General features: G+C 60.4%; 1 protein-coding gene across 5 annotated transcripts in view; it reads right to left on the minus strand.

The window, feature by feature from the left end:
* SHANK2 (SH3 and multiple ankyrin repeat domains 2) overlaps positions 1-17,679 on the minus strand; it is a 561,554-nt gene that overhangs the window by 283,279 nt on the left and 260,596 nt on the right. For all 5 annotated transcript variants that reach the window (XM_024987497.2, XM_015461388.3, XM_015461387.3 and 2 more), the window contains 2 exons: positions 13,858-14,173; positions 2,850-3,019 (listed from right to left, as the gene is read on the minus strand). In XM_024987497.2, coding sequence (XP_024843265.1) covers positions 2,850-3,019; positions 13,858-14,173 — 486 coding nt within the window. The remainder of the gene's footprint in view (positions 1-2,849; positions 3,020-13,857; positions 14,174-17,679) is intronic.

Below are 17,679 nucleotides of genomic sequence, written 5' to 3' on the forward strand. Positions count from 1 at the left end.
CACCTTCACGAGCCACCAGACCCCCACCCCCCGGGCAGCTGACTCTGCAGATTCAGGGGTCACCCCTCTAGGAAGAGATGTGGTTATTTTTAGCATCGCCACCACCCAAGGGTCAGCAGGCAACAGCTGCTCAGCGCAGTGAGCCCCAGCGGCCTGACCTTCCCAGCTTCCTCGGAACGGTGGCTGCCCCTAGAGGTGGCTCTCCTGCCCAGGGATCGCTGCCTGCCTTCCTCCTGGGAGGAGGGCAGGGGGGTCACGGCCGCAGCAGACAGACCCCCTGTGAGAGCTGCAGGAGGGCCCGCGGGACCTGGGCGTCTCCGGCTCCCGGTGGCCCGTGGCCCGTGGCCCGCCAGCTCTGCTGGGAAGGGAGTTCTTGGGCACTTTCCACACCCGCCCCTCCCTTGGCTTGCAAGTTGGGGAGCAGTGAGAGAGACGCCGCCCCCCTTGCTTCCCCGGGCAGTAACAGCTTTCTGAATTAACGCCGCCGCATCAGGAAGCTCTTGTCCAGGGATGGCCACACGCTCAGCAAGGGCTTTTTAGCCGCCTTCCGTCTGCACTCGGCACGAAGCCGCAGGCATGCACCGCCTTGGGCACCAGCCAACCACTTAACAAAGCCTGTGCCCTGTGGGCGGGTGGTGAGCTGGCCAGATGGGGGGCTGTCTCAGGGTCAACTGAAAATTAGTCCACATGCAGGGGGAAAAAAGTCTTCCCCACAATGGGCTCTGGTATTAAAATTCCACTTTGCAGGTCATGTAATTTAAATGCTTATACTTTAAAAGTTAGCAAAAATATCATATTAAACTATGTAGAGGCAATTAGGGACTTCCAATGCTCAAAGGCCCCCTGGACCCCACCCTCGGAGGCAGCCGTAAACCCTGTGCGTGCATGTGCGTGTGTGTGCGCTCGGCTGTGTACAGCTCTTTGCAACCCCATGGACTGTAGGCCACCAGGCTCCTCTGTGCAGGGGATTCTCCAGGCAAGAGTGCTGGAGTGGGCTGCCGTTTCCTCCTCCAGGGGGTCTTCCCGACCCAGGGATCGAACCCCGGTCTCCTGCACAGGCAGGCGGGTTCTTTACCACAGAACGTGGATAGAAGTAGATGGGCCTGGTGGGAAGCATGCTCGCTAAGGAGAAAGGGGAGGGGAGCTGGACAAAGAAGACCTTTCTGTACGGCTTGTGGGGGCTCAGGGCGGTCCCCAGGGCAGGGCTGTCGGGGGGCACGTGAGGAGAAACCCGCGTTCTGAGTCGGCTGCCGAACCAGAATGAGGAAGCCAGGAAAGCAGCCAACTGGAAACGAGTGGAGGTGTCCCCACAAGGGAAAGAGCCAGAGAGGGCCTGGCAAGCTCAGCACCCCCACATCTCTGAACAGATGCAGAGCAGCTCAGCTCAAGTTGGGGACCTGAGCTGTCACCCAGGCAACCCTCCAAAATGAAAGAAGGAGAAGGAACTGAAGCCACCATCATCACAACTTAACACCCTGATGCCCAGAACACAACAGAAGATTACCGGACACAAATGCCCTAGGGGATGGGGCCCATGTCCCGGAGGAGAGAAAAGCCAGCGAGCCTGCCTGACCCTCATGGAGAGACGACAGATGGGGATTTCAGAGGGACGATGACACCCACCCACGCTGGGTGGGTTAAACACCACGTGCTTCCAAAGGAGTGAAAATCTCAACAGAGCAACAGGAAGGCTTAGCAGATAGACAGAAACTATATAAAAAAATACACATGGAAACCCTAGAGTTTAAACACATTATTTCCGAATGAAAAATTCACAAGATGGACTTAACAGAGAAGAGGAGGTTTCGAAGGAAAGAGCAAGTGAACTTGAAAACAGACCAACAGAAATGACCTGAGGTTAAAAAAAAACGATGGGAATGAAATGAACAGAGCCCCTGGGACTTGCTGATGCCACCAGATGGTCAAGTTTGCATGCATCTGGACCAGCAGAAGGAGCTGAGAGGGAGAACAGGGCTCCAGCTGTCCTCGGAAACGTATAAATCCAGGTGATGTTGGCCAGGTTACTGCACCGGGGGGAGGAGGAAGCAGGTCACCACCTAGTCAAGGCCAGATGGGTTGAACTTGACCGACTGAGCCCACAAGGGGCACAGGCTGCTGCCTGCCACGCGTCTTCTGGAAGCCTGTCCTCCACAACGGGGTGGGGTGGGTGCGCCCTTTCCTGCTCCCGCGGTGAGCTCAGCCACCCCCAGGTGGCCAGCCCCTGCACCCCCACCTCCGTCCTGTGGCCTCCAGGACAGCAGAGCTCCATTACGGCCACCGCCAGCCTCCCGCACGCGCCTGCACTACATCCATCTCCCTCAGGGCCTCCCACACCCCCTCTCCCTGGGAAACCACCGCCGGCTCCCCAGCACCCTGGGAACAGAGTCTAACTTGGCACGCATGAGGCTTTTCACCTCCATTTCCCAGGATTCTGCTTTGGGCATCCTTCCGTCTCACACGGTGGAATGTCCCAGGCCCCCAGGCTGAACCAGTCTCCTGATGCGCCTCCTGGAGCCCCAAGACATGTTTGAACCCGTCCTGTGCTCTGCCCGATCCCCGCACCACCCACTCCTGAAGCCCTGGGAGTGGAGAGGAGCTGCCCGTCGACGCCTCGCTTGCTCCTCCCCTGCCATCTCTGCCGTGGACTCCCATGCCAGATGGGCACGAGCCGACCCTCCTGATGGACATCAGGTCGCTGAGATAGCACTGTAAGGACACTCGAATCCCCGTTCCGCCCTCCCAGGATCCCATGTCTCCACAGGGGGCCCCACAGAAGCAGTACCCTGGAGGTCAGCTGAGGCCAAGGCACCCCAGCCTGACCCCGCCCCGGAAGCAGAGTGGACACTGACCTTTGACCCTGTCGCCACGGTGCAGGGGGATCTCGCCATCGACCTGGGGTTGGTATGGCTTGACGACGACGAAGAGCCTCCCAGGCACCGCGCTGTACAGCTTCCGTCTGGGCCCCGGGTACTCAAAGGCAGACAGCACGTCCTTGTTGGCTCCTGGCGGGAAAGCTGGGCTGTGGCAGGGAAGGGGGGACAGAGAGAGGGGGGGGGTCACGGCCTGAGATTCAGCAGGGACGCGGCAGACCCACGGCCTGTCCGTTCAGGACAAGCATCCAGCCCCGAGCGGTCACAGCGGAGCTCCGGGGCTCTAGACAGAGCTGGAGACCTGAAGACGCATTTGCGGTTAAAAGACACTGGTAATTGCAGCAATCCCACGTCCGGGAAGGTACCCCAGCAGTGAAAGCAGGGTCTCAGGCAGATATCTGCACACTCACATGCGTGATTCTCAAAAGATGACCCAAGTGTCCACTGATGGGTGAACCGATGCCCAGAATGTGGTCCATCCATATGGTGGAACATTGTTCAGACTTAAAAAGGGAGATTCTGCCACAGGCGACAACATATGGAGCCTGAGGACGTTCCGCTGCTTAAAGGAAGCCAGTCACAGAAGGACAGCTGACGCCTGCTTAAAGGAAGCCAGTCACAGAAGGACAGATGACGCCTGATTAAAGGAAGCCAGTCACAGAAGGACAGATGACGCCCGATTCCACCACGACAGGCACCCCGTGTGGTCAGATCCATACACAGGATGGGGTGGGGGAGAGGCTGGGAAGCGAGCCTTCCGTGGGGACCGGGTTTCAGTTTAGGAAGAAGTTCTAGAACAGGTGGAGAGGGCAGGTACGCGACAATGTGAGCGTACTTAATGCCCCTGAACCGCACGCCTGGACACGCTCCGGCGGTCAGTTTTATGTGCTTTTTCAATACAGACTCCAGTGGGGCCGCAACTGAGGCAGGCCCTGGTGTCTGCCGTCTGACCCGTCTCATGGTAAGTGTCAGCCGCGCCGGGCGAGGCATCACCCAGAACCCGCTGGCACAAGGTTCCACCATCGCGGGGCAGGCGGCCCAGCCCAGCTGCCCTGGGGACATTTCACAAATGGGACTTGAATGCGTGTTATGTGAGTATTTCACAAAGAGCGTGTGTTTCCAGGGTAACTTCCAGGCCTGACACAGAGTGGATGCCTAACTTAACTGGGCACAGTGGTGGAACGAGAGGGAGAGAGAGAGAGAGAGAGTGAGCGAGAGAGAAGCACAGCTCCCAGAGAAACGTGCATAGTGTTTTCTGTAATGACATCCCCGTCTTTGTGACGGGTGACCAGGGCTGACTCCTGGGAGGGGAGGAGAGCACGCGCTCATCAGGGTGACCTTAAGGAGTCACACTGAGCTCTCCTCCGGGGAGAGGGCGGTCTTTAGAAGAGCCACACACACGTGGATGAATGTGGGCAGGGATTTACAGAGGATGCTACAAAGCTTCCTGGAAAAGCGTTCACGTCCGGCTGGCGTCTCCCAAGAGGGCACCCCACCTGTGATGGGGAGGAGGAGGATTAACAACCCTGGGGGCAGAGTCCCACATCGGGGAGCCACATCTGAGTCTCGGGAGGGGTCCACCCGCGTCACAAATTCATCACCATGAAGGGTGGGGTCCCCAACCACGCTCCTCCATTCAGACGACACATGCCGTGGGCTGGGAGCCCCAGACGGAACCTTGAGCTTTCTGCAAAGTGTGAAACAGGCATGCAGGGAAGCTTCTAGAATACGACATGACCACTGACTTTGGGGATTTAATGTGAACCCCTCGATTCCTTTCGGGCTTTGCTTTACCCACATCGGCATTCCTGATAAATAACATAAGTTGCTTTTTGTTTGCAAGAATTCACGGAAGCGTGACCGTGCTGTATTTCATTATGCTTATGTTTTCACTCAAGGTCATGACTGAGAGCTAGGCACGGGCAGAGCCCATGAGTACACATGTGACGTGCTCGCTTGACACCATAATCTATGCTCGTCAGGGGAGGAGGACTGACCGCCAGCTCTGCCAGGCTGACCCCAAAGCCCAGAGCTCTCCCCAAACCACGGGAGCAGAGGGCAGGTGCGTGAGCTTTCCCGGGTGCTCACCTGGGCTCAGGACAGTGTGGTGACAAGCCGCAGCCCCGTGTCTGCGTGCCGTCTGTCCCCAGGGATGCCCCCGCCTCTGCTTGCCCCCCACTCCAGGCTTCTCTGACCAAGCTGAAGTCACAGACAGAGATCACAGCATCCTGGAAAGAGATGCCCGTGAACTTCGCACCAGGCAGCTGCCCTGCACCCCCTCACTTCCTCCCCCTCTGCCAGGTACAGGTCAACACACAGATGGGAAGATCCACCCGGAGGGTCGGAGGCTCCCTCCTCACGGACATCACTGATCCCAAACACCCCAGAGTCCAGAGCAGCGAGACCTGCAAGGGCCAGGTTGTGTGACCACCTCTGGCCCAGAGGTGACAGCTGGCAGGACGGCTGACTCGCTGGGAGGAAGGACAAGTTAGGCCCCCTGCCTGCGGTGGGCAAGAACCCGGGTAAAGCCAGAACTCTGAGTTCCCTCTGGAGAGGACGGCCTGCCTGCCTGCCCAGTGGGATGTGGATCCATCCATTCAACCTGCCTCAGCTCAGCCTAACTCGGGGCTGGGACGGGAGGCAGGAGACAGGAGACGGGAGGTGGGGGACAGTGCCTTCACTATGAGGGGCTGAGCATCACCAGGCTCTCCTCTCCAGCTCCCAGTTCCCAAGTCCTGGAAACCAAAGGGACTCAATTCCTTGGGAAGTGTCTCCTGGAGCGGCTCCACCTAGATCCAAGGGTTTGGAAGAGGCTTGGGGTCACAGAGGGTGGGGGCTCTCAAAGGACACCCCAACCAGGTGCAGAGGCCCTCCTCACCCCAACCTCCAAAAGTAGGGCTTGGATCTCCCCTGATGTAGCTGCCATGGCGCTGAGCAACGGCTGAGTGGGGTCTGCTGGGTGGGGCTCCTGGGAGGATCCGTGAGGGAACACAGATGGAGCCTGCCGCCCCAGCCCCCACCAGCTCAGTCACCGCGGCTTCAGTAGCAGTTATCACCTTTGCATCTGACCATCCATCCACCCACCCACCCACTCATCATCCATCAACTCACCCATCCATCCATCCATCCACCCCATCCATCACGCATCCAACCATCCACCCATTCATCCATCCATCCACTCACCCCATCCATCATGCATCCAACCATCCCTCTATCCATCCACCCATCATCCATCAACTCACCTATCCATCCATCCACCCACTCCATCCATCATGCATCCAACCATCCATCCATCATCCATCAACTCACCCATCCATCCATCCACCCACCCCATCCATCACGCATCCAACCATCCACCCATTCATCCATCCATCCATTCATCCATCCATCCACCCACCCCATCCACCACGCATCCAACCATCCACCCATTCATCCATCCATCCACTCACCCCATCCATCATGCATCCAACCATCCCTCTATCCATCCACCCATCATCCATCAACTCACCTATCCATCCATCCACCCACTCCATCCATCATGCATCCAACCATCCATCCATCATCCATCAACTCACCTATCCATCCATTCATTCACTCACCCCATCCATCACACATCCAACCATCCATCTATCCATCCATCCACCCACCCCATCCATCATGCATCCAACCATCCATCAGGCATCCAATCATCCACGCATCTATTTCAACCATTCATCTATCCACGCATCCATCCAGCTATCCATCTCATCATCCATCAACTCACCTATCCACCCATTCACCAACCATGAATCCAACCATCTATCCATCCATCCACTCACTTACCATCCTCCATCCTTCTTACCACTTGTACAAACACCACCTATCCACTCTTCCATCCAAATTTCTAAAGAACCCTGCCAGAGCCCAGCTGATCACTTACTATCAGATTCTGAACAAGTCAGTTAACCTCTGGAAGTCTTGGTTTCCCCATCTGAGAAGACAGGATGATCTGGTGAGAGCCGAGAGTGAGTCAGCAGGAACTGCTCTGCACAGGTGTCGTATGAACACTCATGCCATTACCACTCTGCTTCAGCTGAAAAGTGGGTGACAAGATGCACGTGTCAGCCAGCTGGTTTCAGCCGGCTCCAGAGTATGCGTCACTGGGCAGAGAAGTCAAAGCAAAGACAGCTCTAGCCTGGGAGCATCGGTTCAAGCCCGGGAAACCTTTGCTTAAGAACAGGAAGAAACTGGTCCTTGAAGATCAGCGTGCATCCATGGTTCTAAGTACCAGCAGTGATGTGTGGTCCCACACAGATGCTGAAGCATCTTCCCACGCCAGGTTAATCTGAGCCTTGCGAAGCCCCATTTTACAGGTGAGAAAAACAGAGGCTCCATAAATAATGGCTGAGGCACAGATACAGTCCTGACCTCACATCCTGGCTCGCTGACCGCAGCCCAGGCTGCCTGCAGGCTGCCTGCTCTGCGCTGGGATGAACTAGAAATCGGGGTGTCTCCCAGGTTCCAGGCTCACACAGGATGGGTGGACAAGAGGGTGCTGGATGTTGCCTGCGGGAGGCTCTGGCAGAAGGTGGCTTCCAGCACAAGGCCCTGGCCCCGCTGACAGTGTGTCTGAAGTGTAAAAGCTCAGACCCCACACTGCTCCTTGTACCATCAGCATCGTCTCCCTCTCTACCTTCAGGCCGGTAGAAGCTCCAGAGCCCTCGGCCCACATGTGGCCCGGGGCACCGTGGTCCCTCCTGGGCTCCTGGGGTGGCCCTGGGGCCCATACCCCGCGCTCCACGGCCTCCCCACGCGGTCCTGAGGAGTGCGGCGGGGATGGACAATGACTGGACGCCCCATCCTGCAGGCCAGGGCGCCGCGACCTGGGCACGAGTGCACATCAGAGGCTTTCACGGACTCCAGAGAAGCGGGGGCCGCTGCCCGACACCCCCAGGGGTCCCCCAGCCACCGGCACTGGGGTGCTGCCTGCTTGCACCTCCAAGACCACCCCGGCTCCAGGAAGCAGGGGGCGGGCACAAGAGCCCCCGTGGGATGGGGACAGTCTGTAAGGTACCTTTCCCCTGAAAGCTGCCCCCGGTCTGCTCCGGCCACCCGGGACGCCCTGCCTCTCCCCAGTCTGGCTGGCCCCTTTCTTCACCCTAGATGGCAGCCCCCTCACCCCAGGAGGGGTGACCTGCATGAGCTCTGACTCCCAGGGACTCTGTTAGGGGCTCCCCGTCTTTGATGACAGCTCTGGGGCTGACTTGTCTCAGGGCATCCACCGCTGCCCTGGAGGCCAGCCTTCCTGTGCGTTCATGCCCCCAGGTGAGAGCGAACCCTGAGTGTCAGCCGTGCGGGGGAGCCGAGTGACAGGCGAGGGCAGCCCGCGTGCGCCCGCACCTGACTCCCCAGCAGGCAGGAGGCACCCGCTCCCCTGGGCGACCCTTCCCCGGCTCCGCCTCCGCGCCAGGGGGCCAGGCCTCGTGGGCCCCCTGCTCCTGATGTGCGGGTGACATGCCCCTAGCAGCCTGGGTCAGGCAGCACAGCGAGGGGGCAGGGGACAGCCCGGCTCACCCCCACCCCCTTTCTGGGTCCGTGTGGCCGAGGGAGGGAGCACCCCGTGGCTCTCACCGAGGAACCCAGGCCCCCGCGCCCTGGGGGCGTACAGCTCTGCCCTCCGGTTCCCGTGTCCCCAGGAGCGGGGCGAGGGTGCCTGCAGGTGAACAGAGATGCGATCCAGAGGGACCCCAGGGCGCCCTTCACCCCTCAAGCTGCCCAGTGGGGGAACAGCCCCTGGAAGGGGTGTGCAGGGCAGGGTAGGGTCCTGCCACCCCGAAACCTCCGGGAACCCCAGCTCGGCCCACACAGCCCGATTCAGGGAAGGAAACCAGAGAGCAAGGCGAGAGGCGGACTTAGCCGAGCCCCTGCCGGGGTCTGTCTGGAGGCAGGAACCTTGCCAGCTCTGCCCACCTGTGCGGCCAGTGGGGGCTGCTGTCTCCCTGTGGGCGGGAGACGCGGCCAGCGAGCCTCCCTGCCTGCACGCAGCGGGCTTCCTCTCTGCTGAGCCGAACCTACCCGGGAATAGCTCCTTTGACAGGAGGGTGGCTCACACGCTCCCTGGGGCCGGTGAGGCCAGGGCGGCCCTCAGGACCAGGGCCTGGGCTTTGCAAAAATGCATCAAGAGCTGCTCTGAGAACAGGCCAGCTGGGAGGGGTCCTACTCCTCTCCACGCTCAGGGGGTGGGCGATGATGGAGCCACCCGGCAAAGCCCCTTCTCAGGCTGGTTCTCAGGGACCTGGACCGGCCACGCCAGTGGGCGCCACTAGAGGGCGCCTCGAGCAGGTGCACGCAGAGCCTCCAGGTGAGGCAGGACGCCGGCCAGGGCAGCGGGTACACGGGCTCCCCTCCGCTCTGGACAGCTCCTCCCTCCTCTGCTTGGCACTAGGGTCCACTGGCTCTCAAGGGTGGTTCCCGGGGGAGGCCGGCCCAGCCCGGGAGGCTCAGTCAGACCCACAGGGGCCCAGGGATGGGTGAGGGGATGTTGGGGGAGGCCGTCTGCACCTGAGGTTGGGCCCGAAGCCGGTTCTGGCCACACAGAGGTCCCTGTCACACGCCTGGCTGAGGCTTCCGGGGCCTCAAGTGGGCACCAAGGCCTGTACCTGCAGGGGTGCTGAGTGGCCAGCCTTCCCGTGGGCAGCGAGAGAGCAAGGAGAGGGCGTGGTGGGGGGCGGCCAGAGGGGACCCCCCAGGTGCTTGGAACGCTAGGACTCGACTGACCTGCTGCTCTCCACTTCCTCTTAGCCCAAGCCATGGCCGTCACCAGGACGACCTTCCTGTGCCCGCCCAGCAGCAGCTGAAGGTCTTTCAAGATGTCCTTGGCGACGATGACACCAAGTAGCCAGCACTCCTGAATAACAGTGAGAGCAGCTGCTACACTCAGCCTCACCCTCGTCACAAACCCATTAGACCCTCTGGACATACAAGAAGACAAAGGCACAGAGCGGACAAGCAACTAGCCTAAAGTCACACAGCAGGAAGGAGACAGAGCTGGACACGACCAGCAGTTTGGCAGCTACCCACTGGGCAGGACCTTGGGACACAGAGGTCCATGTGGGCCCGGGGCTCTCCCCACCACGACCGGGGAGTGCCCCCAGCCCACCTCCAGGGTCTGCCAGAGCCAGAAAGCGCTCTGGGGCTGCTTGGGGCACCCCGAGGCTGGGAGCCGAGTCCTCCCTCCAGAGGCCCCGTCTGTCCTGGGAAAGCGCTGGGCTCTGAGCCGCCACCCCCTCGAGCCCCCAGGGCTGCGCCGCGGTGCCCGTGCACAGGCCCTCCATCACTGGGGCGGCGTGCGTGGCCACTTTCACATCTGAGCACAGATGTGGAAGCAGACAGCTTGCACGCGGCTCAAATGCCGCCATCATCCTGGCGGCCCAGGAGCCAGGGCTCCCAGCAGGTTCCCACTGGCACAGCAGGGTCTTGCGGGCAGGTCCCCCGTGGGCTCCTGTCAGGACACAGTGGCTGTCATGAATGAGTGAATGGTCCTAAGCAGATGGACAGGGGCCAGGCAGGCCCTGACGGCTGGGGACGGAAGGACAGGAATCGGCGGGGATGGCGGGGCTGGCTGGGCCGGGGCCACAGCCCCCTGATGGGGATGGGTAGCCAGCAGTGTCAGCGCTGAGAGCCCTGCATCCCAGCAGCCTCTCTCTCCCAGGGCAACCACAGCCGGGGTGACGGGAACCGCCGGGCCAGGCACCCCACCCCCGGGAGGACACAGAGCTGAGCTGCAGCTCCAGGCCACTGTGGACTTCGGGCTTGTTACACGCGAGGACCGCCGTGCAGTCACGTGTTCGGTCTTGGGAGCAGCCAGGGAGCCACTGCATTACGGTCCTCATTTCACAGTCGCCGAAGACGAGGCACCAGGTGAATAAGGAAGGAGCCCAGGAGTTGTCCAGGGAGCGTGCCCAGGAAGCCCCGCAGGGGCACTCAGGACAGGCTGGGGCGGTGACCGTCACACACGCACACACACGGACACGCATGCACACCCAGACACAAACGCACACACGGACATGGAAGTCCATGCAAACATGTGCACCATCACACCCAACACACATAGGCATGCACGAGGCACACCCAGAGACGTAAGTGCGTGCACACACGCACACCTCACACACACACGCGCGCCTCACACACACACACGCGCGCCTCACACACACACGCACACACTTGGACATAAAAAGTACGGGAAAATGCACACACGCAAACACACTGCATCTAAACACAAACACAGAAATGCAGGCACCCGAACACACACGCACACACACCAGTGCGCACACGCTGACGCACGCGGGCGCAAATGCACAGACACGCGCACGCACACCCCGCACAGGGGCGCCAGGGACAAGCAGACGGGCACTGCAGCACGCGAGGCTGGCCTCTCTCCGCAGCAGTGTTTTCTTTGCAGCTTTTGCAAGTTCTCGGCCACCCCGCCTTCAGGATCTTATTAGATTTCGTCCTGGAGGAAGGGGACCCACTCGCTTTAAAATTACAGCCATAATTCCCGCTAACTGTGTGAAGTGGAATTTGAGGCCCCTGGGGAACCCTTTAATTCAGCTTTAAGCGGCTCCCGGCACCTGGCGCTTCTCCCTGGGGTGACTTGGAGCGAGAATCTAGACCAGAGCCAGGAGGGCTGCTGGGTCTGAGAATGAGACTGCAGGGGGAGGCGTGCACGGGTCCTAGTGCCAAGGTGTGCCTGGGGGCGCTGGCACCGAGGGGGCAGGCTGTGACCCCGCCGAGGGGCCAGGAAACTGGGGTCCCCACGGGCAGGCTCTCCCCGGACCCACACAGCCGCAGCCTGGACAGCTGGCCTGCTGCTCCCGGTCACAGCAATCAGCCTTCCCCCAGGACTGCCCGGGACACTGACCCCTCCACCCAGACTCCTGGTTGCCCTCCCCAACATCTGTGATCGGACCTGGGGATGTGGCATTAGGAAGGACCCCGGCTGGCTAGAGGCGCCGCAGGCAGGCTGCTGCTGCTGCTGCTGCTGCGGCTAAGTCGCTTCAGTCGTGTCCGACTCTGTGCAACCCCATAGACGGCAGCCTACCAGGCCTGCCCAACTCAACGGTGTGCAGCGGGACGGGGACCCTGGTCACCGGGCAGACGGCTGGACCAAAGTGGACACTCGCCCCTCAGCGGACACGCCGAGCCAGGCCAAACGCACAGGGCGCCGGCTGCCCGGGACCGCCGAGGGTGAGGGCGGAGCTCAGGAAGGACAACTCCCACGACCTGCGCCGGCTCCAGGACCCGGCCTCAGTGCTCTCATCTGGGAAACGGGGACGCGGGGTCTTCCATGGAGGACGACGGGGTGAGCCGAGGCGCATGGAGCAGCGTGTGGGTCCACGCGACACCGCGGGGCGGGGGTGACAGGTCAGGGACAGCGCTGCTTGCTCCGACTAGCACTGAGGCCCCGGCCAGGAGTCCACCGCCAGGAAGGCTCAGCCTGGACACACAAACGCCGGAGGCCACGCGAGGAGAGGACGGTTGTGCCTGGGAGCTGGAGCTCCAGGGACTGCAGCCTCCTGCCGGCGCGGGAGACAGAGCGGGGAGAGTCCAGAGCGCCCCAGAGAGATGCCTGGGGGTTCATGCTGGGTCTGGCCTTTGCTGGCTTTATCTCCCCGTCTAGAAAGGGGCCAAGAATGGGGTTGCCAGCCCCAGCTGCTTCAGCGTCTGCTGAGACGCACGCCTCGTCCCTACCCGGGCCTCGTAGGCAGACAGAACAGGACCAGGCAGGGCTGTCAATGCCCCGGCCGGGGCTCGTCACACCCTCAGCTCTGCCAGGGCTCCTCGTGGCCACGAATGCGAGTGCTCGCTCAGGCTCAGGTCCATGCACGATAAAGCCTGGTCCATGGAGAAACCCAATTGTCCGGCGACAGAGGGACAGATAGGAGGATGCGGTGCACACATACGACACGTTACTCGGTCATCGAAAGGACGAAATGACGCCGTCCGCAGCAACAGTTTCTTTTTTTAAGTTGCTCAGTCGTGTCCGACTCTTGGCACCTGTATAGTCCATGGAATTCTCCAGGCCAGAATACTGGAGTGGGCAGCCTTTCCCTTCTCCAGGGGATCTTCCCAACCCAGGGATGAAACCCAGGTCTCCCGCGTTGCAGGTGGATTCTTTACCAGCTGAGCCACCAGGGAAGCCCAGGAATACTGCAGTGGGCAGCCTATCCCTTCTCCGGGGGATCTTCCCGACCCGGAATCAAGCCAAGGCCTGCACTGCAGCAACCCAGATGGAGCTAAAGGTGATCACGTGAGTGGAGCCGGTCAGACGAGCGAAAGTCGTACGGCATCACTTACATGTGGAATCTAAAATACGGCACCGGTGAAGCTACCTGTGAAACAGACTCACAGACACAGACAGACTCGTGTTGCCAGGGGCGGGGGGGGTGGAGGGGAAGCTGGGCTCGCAGAGCAGACTGCTGCATACAGAACGGACGAACAACGAGGCCCTACAGGGACCTACGCCCAACCTCCTGGGATAAACGTCGGTGGAAAAGAACAAACAGAATGTATATAATTGAGTTACTCTGTGGGACGGCAGAAATTCACACAACGCTGTAAATAAACTCTATTTCAAACAAAAACCCCCACGTGGCCCCTGGAGGAGCTCTCAGCCCAGAGCGGGCCGCGCCCTCAGCTCCTTCTCTGAACAAACTTCACTTTTAAGACCCTGAAGCGGACGCACAAGGAAAGGAAACAGCCCCAGGCACCCGCCGCAGCCCAAGCCGGCCCAGGAGCCCAGTGGGGCGCCCACCCTGCCGGGTACAGTCGCCGGCTCTGGCTTTCAAGTGTTCTTAGCGTCCGGGTTGGAATCAAGCAGGGGTCCTGCTCAATCTCTGGTGGCACCCCGAGGTCCAGAATCCAGGGCCGCGTGCACAGAGATGCCCCCTCCCCGGTCCCCCTGGACTCCCACGCCTCCCGCGCCTCCAACGCCCAGGTCGCTCCTTACCCGACGTGCCAGGGCTGCTGGGGCCTCTTGGCATCCTCGCCGGCTCCGCCCAGCCTGTTGAGCGAGGGCGACCGGCTGCGGGGCCCGGGGGTGTAGCTCCCGAGGGTCTTGGCGGCCCCGTCGGCCTTGCCGGGCGTCTGCTGCAGCAGCTGGGGCGAGAGGCTGAGGCGGGAGGTGGCCGCGCAGACAGCCCAGTCGGGCGCACCGGCGTGGAGGTTGTTATCGCTGTTGGAGCGCAGCAGGAGCCGCGGGGCGGCCAGCGTGCTGGGGGGCCGCCGCCTGCGGTTGGAGTACGCCGGAGCCTCTCGGAAGGGCACTGGGTCAGAGAGAGGGGAAACGCGGGTGAGCGCGCGTGGCACCGTCATCCAGGAGAGGTGCCTGACCCCCTCCCCCCACCAGCTGCCCAGGACACGGACGCTGCGAGCTCTGTGCTGAGCCCCCAAGGGCCCCCGCGTGTGCAGAGCTCGCCCTGACACAGAAGCAGACACGGGTGGAGGCAGGGAGCACCCCCCTTGCATGGAGGCTCAAGCCAATGCTTGAGATGGAAGAGGCTTGGGTCCCACTTCCATCCGCGCGCCCGCGCCTCCAGCGGCCCGGAGACCGTGGACGACTGGCTGCCCCGGCTCACAGCAAGGACAGGCAGACACGGAGGCAGCCGTGGAGTCCCTCCTCCTCCTCGCCGCGACCTGCACTGGGGGTTGGAGTTGGAGGCCTGACCCTGAGCACCTCAGAATGTGGCTGTCTTTGGAGATTGGGCCTTTTAAGAGGTGATTAAGGTAAAATGGGGTCACTGGGGGGCCCTAATCCCACAGGACTGGGGTCCTTGTAAGAAGAGGAGGTCAGGACACGAACACACAGAGGGCCAACCCTGAGAGGACATGGGGAGGGGACGGCCGTCTGCATGCCCAGGAGTGGGGGGATCCCAGGAGGACCAGCCCCCTCTAGGACTGGAGACAGCGAATGTTTGAGCCGCCCCGTCTGTGGGGCTGTTACAGGCAGGGCAAACACACGTGGCCCCCTGGCTCTACTGGTTGGAATCCGTCTGCCTGAACCCAGTGTGCTCCTTTCTCCACCCCTCAAACCGGGACTGGCAGCAAAGCATCAAACAGGAGGCGGGGGACACACCTCACCACGCTCCTCATGATGTTCTAGACTGGAGGCAAGCCCCTCGCTCTGGGACGTCGGCCCAGCCAGGGGCTCAGAACGAGGACACGGTCCTTGGGTACCATGAGGGCTGGAACCCACGTGGTCGGCACCCCAGGTTTCTCTGAGGGCTGGAGTCAGAAACAGAGTGTCCTTTCCAAGTGTGTACGCTCAGTCGCTTCAGACGTGTCTGACTCTCTGGGACCCAATGGACTGTAGCCCACGGGGCTCCTCTGTCCATGGGATTTTCCAGGCAAGAGTCCTGGAGGGGGTTGCCATGCCCCCCTCCAGGGGATCTTCCTGACCCGGGGATGGAACCCATGTCTCCTACATCTCCTGCACTGCAGGCAGATTCTTTGCCGCCGAGACACCAGAGAAGCCCGTCCTTTGCAAGAAGAGGCATCTACAGAAACACAAGCCTCTGGGCTGCAGGGAAGCAGCATGGCAGCCACGCCAGGCAGCAAAGAACACGAGCCTCCTCGAGCTGGCCCTCCACACACCGGACTGCACAGCGACAGGAAGACACGCGCCCTCCTGGAGGGCTGACTGGGACGTGGGAACACCAGCGTCTCAGAGGAGAAAGGCGAGTTCAGGACCGAGTCCCACATGGTCCACCGCCCCGGCTGCCCGAGGTCAGAGGTGGTGAAGTCCGTCATGGAAACCAAGGACAGCTGCACCCCACCCAGAACCTGGGCAACCCCCTGCTGGAGGGCTGGGCTTGTGGGGACAGAGGTGGTGCTGGCAGAGCTCCACCGAGACAGCTGCAACCCACTGCACCCTTCGCTGCCTCCCTGGGAGGCAGGACCATCCTGGGAAAGCAGACACACGCAGCCAGCCTGGGGAAGCCGCAGGGAAATGGCACGAGGCTTCCCGAGGACGCACGCTTGGAATTCACATCTTGGCTGGTATGGCTGGTGAGAACTTGGAAGTGACCCAAGGGGAGGTCACGCTCTTTCCAGCAGTGATGCCAGCCTGCTTCCTCTGAAGCCCCTCTGTCAGGGCAAGGCGCACCATCACTCACATCTACTCCAAATTCTTCAAAGCAAAGCAGCTCTTCAGCGCCAGCCCAGCCGGGAGGGAGACAGGGAGCAGGAAAGGCGTGCTCCGTGGACTCCCACCTCCGGGGCCCGAGAGGCTGTCCTGTCCAGGGCTCGGCCGCTGGGGAATCAGTCCAGTGTTTTGGGGGGAAAGTCTATTTTGGGGAAAAGTCCCGCATTTGTCTTTGCCGGTCACCGGGGGAAGCCACCCCCATGTCACTGCTGCTGTCAGCATCAGACGGCAGCCTGAAGACTTCTGGAAGGACTGAGGGTGACCTGAGCCCCGCCCAGCAGGGGGGCGGGGGGACAGGAGACCTCACTAGCACGGCGGATCCAGGATCTCAGAGAGAGATGCTCTTCCTGCCGAGATCGTCAACTGCAGGACCACGGCACCGAGAGGAAGTCAGCCTCTTGAACAGATGCTCGCAACAGAGCCCCCTTGACTTCCTGCCTCATCCTTCCTGCGCCCACCCGAGGACAAGCCAGAGCTCGTGCGGATGGAGGGGAGGGGTCACCTCAGCTCGGAGGGGACTCCCCCAGACCAGGAAACACTTGCACTCCATGATGTGAACTCATGCCGAGGCTCCCAGCTTCCCTGACCTTAGAGTCAGTTCTATTTTTCTGATGGTTATAAGCAGCTACAAATGCCCTTGATGGAAAGTGATGGAATTTGGGGGGAGCCCTGCCAATAGCTAAGACAGACTCCGAAGGGGAAGAACAGTCTAGGGGACAAGGGAACAGCGTGAATAGAACACCAGGCCCCCAACTGAAACCCCCATGCTGAGCACATGTTACCAAGATCAAAGTCCCAGAAGGTGAATCTGGGCTCATCGTGGAAGCAGATGTGCTCAGACAAAGGCTGTCTTTTCTGTACGCTCCTGAGAACCAGGCGGAAGAGGTCTTTCAGAGAGTGGCAGCAATTCACAGTGGGGTTGGGGGCGGGGGCGGCTGCCCTTGGAAGATTAAGGGATACAAGAGTTGGGACTTCTGCAAATACGTTCTGCCCCAAGGAGCCAGTGAGCTACTCAGCTGGACTCTCATAGGTGACGTTTCAGTGAACATTCTAATGAACGTTATCTCACTGAATTACCAAGATTCACATTAAGTTCATCTCCTGTGTGGTGTAATTGGAAATTCTTCCATGTTTATTTTTTGGCTTGGGCTGGAAAGTGTCTCCTTAATTCCTCTAACCTCACATCTTCATAAACCTCCTGGTTTCATAAAATGAGAGCTCCCTGCCTTAACCAACTAACCGGAACCCGCCGTGGAAATGTTGTTGCTGTTTTATTTTTTTTTTAATGTGCAAAGGGTTAGAAATAACTCTTTTCCTGTCTGAAAATGATTAATATTCCACCCAACTGTTTCCTTCTTCCAGGCAATCTGCAAACTCTAAGTGGGTGGATATTTTCTTAGCTTAGCCTTCCATGCATGTATTTATACGTTTCTTTTCCACAATACAAATTACACAAGGCATGCAGAAAACCAGATGCACTTTCAAAGTCTGCCACAGTGCATTTCCCACCCGCTCCCCGAAACCACAACCCGGGGACGGCCAAGGGACTCCAAGCGGCGGTTCTGAAAGCGCCCACCTGGCCAGGGCAGCCAGTGGCGTCCTGGGGCTCTTGCTCCTGCCTGAGTGCTC

This window comes from Bos taurus, chromosome 29, assembly GCF_002263795.3.
Source record: "Bos taurus isolate L1 Dominette 01449 registration number 42190680 breed Hereford chromosome 29, ARS-UCD2.0, whole genome shotgun sequence".
Lineage (NCBI taxonomy): Eukaryota > Metazoa > Chordata > Mammalia > Artiodactyla > Bovidae > Bos > Bos taurus.